This window comes from Pan paniscus, chromosome 10, assembly GCF_029289425.2.
Source record: "Pan paniscus chromosome 10, NHGRI_mPanPan1-v2.0_pri, whole genome shotgun sequence".
Taxonomy (NCBI): domain Eukaryota; kingdom Metazoa; phylum Chordata; class Mammalia; order Primates; family Hominidae; genus Pan; species Pan paniscus.
Window position 1 is genome coordinate 114,686,303 of NC_073259.2, and position 12,561 is coordinate 114,698,863.

The 12,561-nt window shown below is 42.1% G+C and overlaps 1 protein-coding gene across 5 annotated transcripts in view; it reads left to right on the top strand.

The window, feature by feature from the left end:
* Positions 1-12,561, top strand: part of RFX4 (regulatory factor X4) — a 178,014-nt gene that overhangs the window by 45,516 nt on the left and 119,937 nt on the right. For all 5 annotated transcript variants that reach the window (XM_034934393.3, XM_034934392.3, XM_008957974.5 and 2 more), the window contains one exon: positions 9,463-9,523. In XM_034934393.3, the coding sequence (XP_034790284.1) occupies positions 9,463-9,523 (61 nt within the window). The remainder of the gene's footprint in view (positions 1-9,462; positions 9,524-12,561) is intronic.

Sequence of the window (12,561 nt, forward strand, 5' to 3'; positions counted from 1 at the left end):
TGTTGCTCGGAATGGGAGACTATTCAGTTTGTTAGCCTAGAATAAAATAGTATGAGATTTTATGGATCATCTTGGCCCAACTCTCCTGTTTTACAGTTAAGGAAACTGAGGCTTAGAGAAGGGATGTGATTTGCCAGAGATCACACTCCTAGTTAGTGGTAGAATCAGGACTGTTACTGAGGTCTTCTGATATCTGTCAAATGCTCTGTTACGTCCCTTTAGCAACCCAGAAAAGATTGATTCCGTTGATTCGCTAGAGATTCAGTGAGCGTGAGGAAATGTGATATGGGACTGATATTTTTTGTTGGAATGCAGTTGGAAAGAAAACCCTGGACCAGTGGGGTCAAGTCCTAAATGCCTGATGGGTGAAGAAACCGAGCAAGAGTGGATGGGTTATTTACCATAATTCAGGTCTCATGAATTCTCATTTCCAATCTAAACAATTGCATTTTTCCCCTAGCAGATGTCAGTAGATATGTATGCTTCTCATGGCATACTCACCAACAAACAGGAGGATTGTGACTGTAAAATATTAAAAAGTCCGTGACTGTTGGAGCATCATATACAGAGAGGAAAGCTCAGCAGTGTGGATTAGACAGAGTTGTATGGGTAGAACAGAAGTTTCTGCAAAAGTTGGGCCCAGAAGATTCCCTGAGCCCCTACTACATGCTAGACTCCATGGAAATCCCAAAATTATGTAATGAAAGAAAGAGGAGGGAGCCAATATTAAAATATATTCAGCACCAGGCAGTATGCTGGGCATAATCACAACCATGATTTCTTTTAATCCTCTGGAGGGAAAGTATTTTTTCTCCCCATTTTACAGATGAAGAAACTGAGATTCAGAGATTATGTGACTTATTCAATGTCATAGCAAATAAGTGGTAGAGTTAAGACTTTAATTTAGAGCTATCTGATTTTATTGCTGGCTCTCTTTTGGCTACATAAACTGTCTTTTCCATGGATCCCTGCTCTCAATGAATTTTCAATCTAGAAGAGAAGTTAAGGCACATACTTGAATATTAACAATGCAAGGCCATATGTGATCGACTTCATTCAAATGATATGAGTTGTATTTAAGACCTTGCCACACCAAGTGTGATCCTGGCCTATAGTATAGACCTCCCTGGAAGCTTGTTAGGAATGCAATATTTCAGGCCCATCCCAGACTCACTGAAACATGCTCTGCATTTTAACAATACTTGAAGATGATTTACTAATTATGCATGCTAAAGTCTGGGAGAGGTCACAAGATTGGAAGGTGACTCTGGGGAAGGCATCTTGGAGGAGGTGACATTTGCCTTGGGCCTCAAAGGATCCATGTGGTTCCTGCAGTGATGGGAAAATGGGGTGAGGCAGAAAGCTACGAGACTGGTCTTGAGCTTGGAGAGTTTTCCAGATTGGCTTGAGCAGAGAGGTTGAAGAATCATGGGAAACAGGGCTAGGAATGAGTTTGGGCCACATCACTGAGGGACCTGAATTCCAAACAAGGGGTCTAGAGTTTGAGGTCAGAGGTGCCGCTGAAGGAGCTGGCTGAGTAGTGACAAATCAAAGTGGTGTTTTCAGAAGGTTGGCGTGGAGGTTCCATGCAGGTGGATTCAAGCCAGCAGACACATCAGGGCTGCTACCTACTCCAAGTTTGAGGCCTTAGACTAGGCAGGTGTTAGAGGGTTTGAAGAAATTGGAGAAACTGGGAGGATAGGATGGGTCCAAAGAGCAGCAACCCAGTGGGATTCTTTGGGATTCCTGTTTCCCTCTTTCAGAGACAGAATAAGTCAAATGTAACCAAGAGGTGCCCAAGTCCTCTAGCCTTCAGGTCACCATTTCCTTAACGTCTAAATGTAAGGACTCCATCCCGTATCCTAGGTGGGAGTCCAGAACCTTCCAATTCCCTCCACGAGGTATCAGACACACACATGCATGTGTGCATGTTTGTTGTGGAATGTATGGAATGAGGCTCTTCCTCTCCTGAGACAGTCCATGCTGTGTCCCGTTCCCTCTGCCCTTTGACAGCTCCTAGCCACTGCCATTCTCCTGTCTTACCATGTTCCTCACTCTGAGTGTACACTTCTTCCTTTACTCTCTTCTGTTACTGACTGTCCAGTGGGGACAGAGGATATCTATAGCAAATGGTAGGGAAAAGTTCTAATTCAGTGGCATGATGGCATAGAAAATCTGGGGTCACCACTTAAGGTGACTCATCACTATTGTATTAAAATATCATTGCGGGCCGTACACAGTGGCTCATGCCTGTAATTCCAGAATTTTGGTAGGCCGAGGCAGGCGGATCACTTGAGATCAGGAGTTCACAACCAGCCTGGCCAACATGGTGAAAGCCCGTCTCTACTAAAAATGAAAAACTTAGCCAGGCTTGGTGGTGGGCACCTGTAATCCCAGCTACTTGGGAGGCTGAGGCAGGAGGATTCCGTGAACCTGGGAGGTGGAGAGGTTGCAGTGAGCCGAGACCACGCCATTGCACTCCAGTCTAGGCAACAAGAGTGAAACTCCGTCTCAGAAAAAAACAAAACAAAACAAAACAAAAAAACACATCACAATTCAAGGCTACGTAAATGGAAGTTACATCTCTCTCTCACTCCATTCACCTCACTCAGCATGTCTTAGTTGATTATCCAATTTGGTTTCTTATAACTTCATAAAAAGATTTCCAGAGAAGAGGAAATGTCATTAAACCTTATTTGAAATTCTTTACTAAAAAAGACGGAAGGAACTGCTCGGCCTTATCTGTTGTGGAGAGGAGAAGACTATGGTGAGATGGAATGTCTCCAGGAGAAGAAGGAAGTTCAGGGTGGTCAGGAGCTGTTTTGTATTTCCATTGAGATGTAGGCCAAATGCCCTGCCAATAGCAGAAAGGCGTTCAGGCAGCTCCTAGAGCTAGGGCAACGCTGAGAGTCCAGGACAGGATTCAACAGGAGAGACCTCCTGGGACACTTGCAAAGAATTGGATTGCCCCCATGGGGTGTCTGCTGCAGTTTTAGTGCTGGCTGGGAACCCAGGTTCAAGACTGCTAGCTGGCTGGCGCGGCCCCAGTGTTTAGGCTGTGATTTAAGATGACCTCCTTGGCTCCTCCCCTTCCTCACCTCCATGCCCACAGTGTCATCAAGGGCTGCCCATTCTGCCCGCAGTGTCAGTCTCTCTGTCCTCTCTTCTCCAGCTTACCTTCCCCACTCCTCTGGGGAAGAAGGACGTACCGTTTCCTCTGGGCTTCGAGCACACTGCCAGGCCAGGGCCCCTCCACCCTCCATTTAGTCTCTCCATGGGGCCAAAATACTTGAGGGGAAGGCGCTATGTCTGACTGTATCTCACCAGCACTTAACATAGTAGGGCCTGGTACATAGTAGGTGCTCAGTAAGTATATGGATATTAGGAAAACAAAATAGACCATAAAGCCTCCCTAGATTTTGGGTGTTTATAATTTGCTTCCAGTTTTTGTCACTCCAGGACCAGTTATCCATTTGAGTAGATTCTTCGTGTGGATGCCCCTCCCCTATAGGGTCTTTTTAATTTGTTCATGCTTAAAAGTTAGAATAGTTTTGAATAGATAATACAGCCATATGGTCCAACAATCAAAATGCTTTAAAAGGTACTCATTGAGAAGTCCTGGTCTCACCTCCAACTTCCCCCTGCAACACTCTACCCCAGCTTCCTAGTATTAACACTTTTGTTACTTACATATTCTTCGAGTATTTCCTCATGCAAATGAAAAATTCAAATATATGTTCCTTTTTTTTTTTTTTTTTGAGACAGAGTCTCACTCTGTCACAGGCTGGAATGCAGTGGTGCCATCTCGGCTCACTGCAGCCTCTACCTCCAAGGTTCAAGTGATTCTCCTGTCTCATCCTCCTGAGTAGCTAGGATTACAGGCATGCACCACCATGCCTGGTTAATTTTTGTGTTTTTGTAGAGGCAAGGTCTTGCCGTGTTGGTTAGGCTGGTCTCGAGTTCCTTACCTCAAGTGATCCACCAGCCTTGGCCTCCCAAAGTGCTGGAATTACAGGCATGAGCCACCATGCCCAGCCATTTGTTACCTTTTTAACACAAAAAAGTGGCATACTATATGCACTGTGCTGTGACTTGCTTTTTTCACTTAAGAATAAAAACCAGAGTGTTCCATATCAGTAAGAACATAGAAAGCGTCCTCATTCTTTTTTGGTTTTCATCTTTAAAAAAAAATACTTGCATAGTATCCCATTGTGAGGATGCATTCTAATTTAGTTACCCAGATGAACACCTGGGCTGTTTCCAAACTTTTGCTGCTACAGACAAGCTGCAACAAATAACCTTGTGTATGCATCGTTTCGGATGTGTCCAGGTAAAGCTGTAGGATCATTTCACAGACCTGGGGCTGCTGGATAAAGGGTACGTGGGATTTCAGTAGATTCTGCCAAATGACCTTCCATACAGGGAAGCCCTGGGTTTTGTTTGTTTTGTTGTTTTGTTTTGTTTTGTTTTTGTTTTTGAGATAGGGTCTTGCTCTGTTACCCAGGCTGGAGTGCAGTGGTGTAATCGTGGCTCACTGCAGCCTCAACCTCCCAGGCTCAGGTGATGGCTCCTACCTCAGCCTTCTGAATAGCTGGGAGTACAGGTGTGCACCACCATGCCTGGCTAATTTTTTTATAGAGATGGGGTTTTACCATGTTGCCAAAGCTGGTCGAACTCCTGAGCTCAAGCAATTTGCCCACCTTGGCCTCCCAAAGTGCTGAAATTACAGGCATGAGCCACCATGCCCAGTCTTTCCAGCTAATTTTTTAAATTTTTTGTAGAGACGGGGTCTCACTATGACCCTCCTGCCTCAGCCTCCCAAAGTGCTGGGATTATAGGTGTGAGCCACTGTCTGGCCAGGAGGCACGGTTCGCTCTCCCCCTGCAAGGTCGGAGGGTGCCTGTTTCTCATAGCTTCACAGCAGAGTTGTGTGGTTGTGATTTGGATTTTTGCCAATCTGATAAGTAAGAAATGCCATCTTGGTGTAATTTCTATGTTTATTGATTAAAACTGACCATCTTTCCACCTTTTAAGAGCATTTGTATTTTTTCCATTAACTGTGCGTCATATGCATCACCTATTTTTTCTTTTGGTTCTTGGTCTTTTTCCTGCTATTTTTTCGGGAGCTCTTTTCTGTGGTGGGCAGATGAGACCATTGTCTGTGGAATGATTGCAGTTTTCCCGAGTGAGTCATTATCTTTGTACTCATGTTGTGGTTTTTGTTTCCCTCACATAGAAATTTTGGATTTTTTATACAGTAAAATTTATCAATCTTTTCTTTTATGGCTTTGTGATTTTGTATCAAAGTTAGACAGCCTCTTTCTCACTCCAAGATTATGAAGGAATTCACCCAGAGGAGGCGAGAGGAAGCAGGTGTGGGCCCCTCACAGCAAATGCTGCCAACATCACAGTTTTGTTTGGGATTTAGCCCCGTTCCCACGGGGAGAAGGGTTTGCTGCCAGAGGCTGATGCCCACTGCCAAAGGCCTGGGTGCCAGTCACCCTGCTCATCAGCTGGTGCCCTTTGCAGGGGCTGGAAAGGAGGCGAATGAGGGGAAATGAAACGTTTGGCAGCCCCATGTTCCCAACAGGTGAGTTCTGGCCAGGTGCAGCCAGGTCAGTATAATGAAAGGAAATAGAATTAGAACTTTGAAGTGAAATTTGAGACTCACATAAACTTGAACCTTTCCTGGGATTTGAAAAGAAGTAATTAATTTAGAAATGTGTTTCCTCAATATTAAACTCTGCCACACTGACTCCAGGCAGGAAATATTCTAGAATAGATTCCCAAATGTGAATTCATTTGACATGGAGGCAGAAAGGAAATGATGAGGCAGATAATAACTTCTCTAAAATCTTCAGTCCAGTACTATGAGTTTGAAAACAGAATGAGGCTTATAAATATTTGGGTCTGGGGAGGTTTTGACATCAACTAGCCTGGGTCCTTGTCTTTGCTCTGCCACTCACTGTGTGACCTCAGACAAATTCCTTCACTTCTCTGAGCCTTAGTTTCTTCCTCTGTAAATGGGGATAATACTAATCATTAGGCCTAACATTGATTAAGCACTAAGGCACTGCATTTGATATTTCACATGCATTAAACTGTTCACTGTCTAGGGCAGCTGTGAAAACTAAATGCCATACCATGAAGAGCTTTGCACAGTGCCTGGCACAATATAAGTCCTCAATAAACATTCCCCGATAGTACTGCTGTTTTGTATGCTTACTGAAATCAGATGGGAAGGCTCCACTTTTAATTGTGGTGTCATTTTATTCATTCACTCATTCCACAAGTGCTTCCTCCGACCCTACCACATGTGGGTGCTGGAGACAACGGTGAGCAAGGTCTGCACCCTGCAGAGCTTACAAGCTAACAAGGCAGACCCAGTGGTCAGTGCTGCAGACTGAATGTCTGTATCCCCCCAAATTCATATGTTGAAACTCTAACCCCCAATGTGATGGTATTTGGAGATGAGGCTTTGGGGAAGTGTTAGGTCATGAGGGCTCAACCCTTGTGAATGGGATTAGTGTCTCCTTATAAAAGAGGCCCCAGAGAGCTCCCTCACATGGCTACACTGGGCAGCTAACAGGCAAATAATGTGTTATAGAAGCACAGAGTTAGGATCAATGATTGATTCCCGACTAAGAGAGTATCAAGGAAGGCTTCAAAGAGTTGGTGGCATTTATTCCAGGCTGGAAAGGATGAGAAACATCTATTTAGAAGAACTCCAGTTTGACAAAGCATCATGAACAAGTGTTGAGTCTGCGATGTATTTTACATTCCGTTCCTGAGAACATTTAGCATTAGTGTGGTTTGGGTTCTAACTACCAGTTAGAATGGTTTTGGTGGCAGGGAAGAGAATACCCAATGAAAGGAGGTTTTATCAACCGAAGAAACTGTGCTATCTCATAGAACAGGAGGCAGCCATTGTTTGGGTTGGTTCAACAGAGGCACCACACGTGACAATCAGAGCCCCCAGGCTTTCCCTTTTTTTCTCTGCCTTCCTAGGTGTTGACTTTGTCCTCAGATTGCGTTTTTCCCCATCCCAAGTTTGCTGCTTTCATCTAGTTATTGTGTCATCTCATAGCCACATTCAAAAGTAGAACAGGCCAGAATCTCTCACTCCTTCAATTTTATTAGGGAAAAATACTTTTCCCAGAAGCCCCGAGAGAGAGCGTCTCCTGAAATGTGATCGGCCCGCATCATGTTACATGCTCCACCTAATCCAATCAGTGGCTAGATGACATAAAATTAATTACCATGATTGTTGTAAATGAATCAACATTCACCTTTCTAGGATTTGAAAGGGGGTCATTCTCCTTGAACACACAATCCCCTCTAAACTGGCGTTCTATAAATAAGGAAGAAGGTGGGTACATGTAGGTTTTGATTAAGCAACAACAGTATCTGCCACAGTGCTTACAAGCAGACATTTAAATCAGAATTACACCAATATTGATAAATTTTCATCAAGAAGATATTTTCTAGATTCAGCTTTGATGAGCTAATTTAATTTTAGAAAAATTTTTCTATACATCATGACATTTTCATTTTTTTCCATTTTCATTTTTGTTTTAAACTATTTTCATAGATACCAATTATTTTCCATATAAATTTTATGCCACAGATTGAGTTCATTGATTTTTTAATGTCTATATTAAATTTTATTGATAATATTTGTAGGCTTTGACATTATTAGTTTTCTTCTTGAGACTGTTATTTGTCCTAATTATCTTGGGCCAAATTTTGTGGATCAGGGAATTTTATGTTGACTGTTCCTATCAATAATCTTTATTAGGAATTGGATAAGAGACTGATTATATGTATTTCTCAGTAAATCCATGATGAAATTGTGACAAATTCTTTTTAGATATGCTAAAAATTAATCTGTTGTTCAGATTGTGGTATTGCAGGGATCAGCAAATCAGGGTCATGTGAGCTAAAGCTGGCCCGATACTTGTAGGGCTGCCAGTTAAAAATGGTCTTTACAGATCAACTTTTGCAATCTATTTAATAATAGGCAATACTAATTTTAATCCCAATTAGAAGAACATTACCCACACCCCCAAAATTAATTTAATTCTTCTTATTAATAGACATGTATTACAAATATTATATTCGATTATTACTATTACACTGGATTTTTTTTTTTTTTGAGTCTTGCTCTGTTGCCCAGACTACAGTGCAGTGGCGTGATCTTGGCTCACTGCAACCTCCACCTCCCAGGTTCAAGTGATTTTCCTGCCTCAGCCTCCTGAGTATCTAAGATTACAGGTGCATGCCACCACTCCTGGCTAATTTTTGTATTTTTAGTACAGATGGGGTTTCACCATGTTAGCCAGGCTGGTCTTGAACTCCTGACCTCAAGTGATCCACTCACCTTGGCCTCCCAAAGTGCTGGGATTACAGATGTGAGCCACTGTGCCTGGCCTTACATTGAATTTTATTAATAAATATTTCATGGAAACTTGTTTTCTCTCCTGTCATATAAATTCTACATAATATTCTTGATTTTTACTATTGGTGCACAAACCCTAAAATATTTACTATCAGGTCCTTTACAGAAAATATGTGCTAAACCCTGCTCCACTGCATTTCTAACCTGATTCTTCTGAACACTTATACTTTCCCTACCCTACATTAAGGCTCTGCTTCATTGGGGTTACAAAGAACAAATGGTGAATAGCTTAGTCAGTTCAGGTTTTCATAACAAAATACCATAAACTGTGTGGGTTATGAACAACAGAGATTTATTTCTCTATTGTTTATTCTCAACGATTTATTAATTAACAGAGATTCATTCTCCCAGTTCTGGAGGCTGGGAAGTCCAAGATCAAGGCAATAGCAGATTTGGGTGTGGTGAGGGCCGACTTCCTGGTTCATAGATGGCTATCTTCTCACTATCTTCTCTGTCTTCTCAGAGGGGAGAAAGTGGTATGGGGGAGCTCTCTGGGGTCTCTTTCATAAAGACACTAATTTCATTCATAAGACTCATGACTGATCACTTCCTAAAGGCCCCACCTTCAAATATCATCATCATCTGGGGCATTAGGTTTCAACACACAAATTTTGGGAGGGTCACAAATATTCAGTCCATAGCAGTGAATGAGGTCCCTGTGTTTTTAGGGTTGAAATTGTAGTCTGTCCTGCTTCAGTTAGGAAAATATTAAGTGGATGAGTGTGATCACATTGCTCAGTGATAAAGGGAAATGCTCTTTAAACTCTAACACATTGTGTCAAATAAAAACAAAATTGACATAAGAGTTTTAAAATAAAAGTCAATTTCCCCTTTTTAGTATTAAAGTATGATGAGTCTAACATGTTGGAAAAGCCAAAATATTGTTTCAAAGCATCAACATTTCAAAGAAACATAGTCTTTTGAAACTTGGGAGAGTCGAGAGGACTTTTACTTTTTCCTACTGTTTCCTACTGAAGTTAGCTTCTTTTTCTTTCCTTTAACAGATGAGGAAAAAGAAAATAATAGAGCATCCAAGCCCCACTCCACTCCTGCTACTCTGCAATGGTAAGTTTCCATTTTTAGCAAGTTCTGTCTTCAGAGGATGCTCATATCTTCTTGTCTATAGGATAGGATATCACTTGGATATTTTAACATTGTCATGATAACTTGACATTCCACAACATGAAATCTATTTAATTTGCAGTATATGTAAAATGCTCAACTAGCCTTAGATCTAGCCTGGAGATTGGAATTTTTGTATTTTATTTTAGGGTAGATGTTTTTTCTGTTATCCAAACACTGGCAAGGACTGGATTCCCCATGGGTATTATTAATTGATTTTAATAGAATCCATTATTACAATTTATAATAAAAACAGAGGTCTGTTGACTCTTACCAATGAACCCTTAATTCATAATGAATTACAACTGTATATAATTATTTTAACATTAATAACACTAACAAGAGTAATCTACTAGAATGGCTTTCTCTTTAATATTTGGCATTCCTGGGCTTGATGAAATATTTAATAATGTTTAAGTGGTTGCACTTGTGTTTGATATTTACATATAAATTCTCCTCTAAAAGATTTATTTGGAAATTATGTTGTAGCTTTGAACACTAGAGCTCTCTATGCCTGAGATTCACCCTATGGAGAATCTTGGCCATTGAAGGCGATTATTCCCCTAGCAGTGCAGCCCAGCAATATGAAGGAATTAAGGAATGACGGGGAAGGAAAGAGAAATGGGGAAAAGAAAGGAACTAAAATCCATTATGTGCACCCCTCCAGGCTAGGCACTTTATATATATGCCTCATTTCGTTCTCACAATTCTGTGGAGTTGCTATTGTTGTGCCCATTTAACTGATGAGGAAAATAAAGCTGAACCAGTTAAACCATTTGCCTGAATAGCCACACAGCCAATCAGTGGCAGAGGCAGGAAGTGGCTGGGTCTCTTTAACTGCAAAGCTCATGCTTGCGAAGAAAGGAAAAGAAACATCAGGAAGGATAGAGAAGAGAGAACAGATCAGAAAAGGAAGCAGATGGGCTTTAATGAGCAAATCGTATTAGATTCTGTAGTCTAATCCATCCAGAGGTGAGAGGAAAACAACACTGGGAGAAGGCATTCAGGAACGTGACTCAATCTTCTCTAACAAGAGCCTCAGCAGTCAGCTTGTTTTGCTTCAAGAATAGCAAAGGTTGTTTTCAAGAGCTCTATTTCCAGCCTTTCGGCCTCTTTCCATCATTTGTTCCTATAGACTTTTTCTCATTGCATTTGCTGCTTTTTGCTTTATTTAAAATTCTACTTTATGTATCAGATCAAATCTCCCCCTTCACCCTTCTCTAAGTATTATGGCCATGCAAGTTCCCATAGTGCCAAGACATCGAATGAGGCATCGATGTAAAGGACTTTGGGAGTGGGAGTTTCTAGACATGCATGGAATTGACAGACTTTTTTTTTTTTTTTTTTTTTGAGGTGGAGTCTCAGTCTGTCACCCAGGCTGGAGTGCTGTGGCGTGATTTTGGCTCACTGCAACCTCCACCTTCTGGGTTCAAGTGATCATCTTACCTCAGCCTCCCTACTAGCTGGGATCACAGGTGCCTGCCAACACGCCCGGCTAATTTTTGTGCTTTTTGTAGAGACAGGGTTTCACCATGTTGACTAGGCTGGTTTTGAACTCCTGACCTCAGGTGACCCTCCCGCCTTGGCCTGTCAAAGTGGTGGGATTACAGGTGTAAGCCACCACGCCCGGCCAACAAACATTCTTGCTTTAATAACCTGAACATGTCATATGTTTCAGAGTAAAAAATTTGAAAGGAACTAGAAGAAAATCACTTTGTTCACATCTATTTTTCTGGGATTCCAGGACATCTGCCTGGGAGCAGTGAGGCTGTAAATGGTGCGGTCTCTGAAATCAAACTGTCACGGCTTAACTCCCAGCTCTGCCACTTACAAGATGTGAAATCTTGGGCAAGGTCCTTAACCTCTCTGTGCTTCAGTCTACTCACCTGTAAAATGGGGATAGCAATAGTGTCTAGCTCATAGGGTAGTCATGAAGATGAAATGAGTTGTTCTATAGAAGGTGCTTGAACAGCACCTGGCATGGGGTGGGGCTCAGTCCTTCCCTCAGCACACTCCTTCCTTCTGAGACCCACAGGGACCACCTGGAGCAGGCCCCGTCTCCTCCCTGGCATAGACACAGCCAGTTCTCCTTCTATGGTACCTAATTCTGCACAAAATATCTGTTTTTCTAAATAAAGGGTCACATAGATCATTCCAGAAGAAATTTCACCCTCCAAGTCACAAGGTCAGACAGTGAATTTTTTTTAATGATAAGTCTATTTTCAAAGCCAAACCAAATTTGAGAATTTGTACATATTCGCCTATTCTTATCAAAAGACATCAAGTTGTTCAAAGAACATTAACGTTTGCTCTAATTATCTTTATATTATATGTTTAAGATAGAATTTCAGTCATTAACTAATTCAATAATGTTTACTGAGCACCTGGTATTTGCTAGTTCCTTGTTCTAGGCTCTGGAAATGCAATGGTGGATAAGGTGGACCAAGAAGAGGAGCTGATGACGGGGGAAAAAGGGGAAATATCTATATCTATATCTATATCTATTTTTTGAGATGGAGTTTTGCTCTTGTTGCCCAGGCTGGAGTGCAATGGCGTGAGCTCGGTTCACTGTAACCTCCGCCTCTTGGGTTCAAGTGATTCTCCTGCTTCAGCCTGCCGAGTAGCTGGGATTACAGGCATGCACCACCATACCTGGCTAATATTTTATTTTTAGTAGAGACAGGGTTTCTCCGTGTTGGTCAGGCTGGTCTCGAACTCTGGACCTCATGTGATCTACCTTCCTCAGCCTCTCAAAGTGCTAGGATTACAGGCGTGAGCTACCGTGCCCGTATATATATGTCATTAAACTAATGACACTCAGGGCACAGTGGCTCACGCCTGTAATCCCAGCACTTTGAGAGGCTGAAGTGGGAGGATCGCTTGAAGCCAGATGCTCAAGACTAGCCTGGGCAACATAGTGAGACCCTGTCTCTGCAAAATACAAAAAACTTAGCTGGGCATGGTGGCATAAGCCTGCAGTC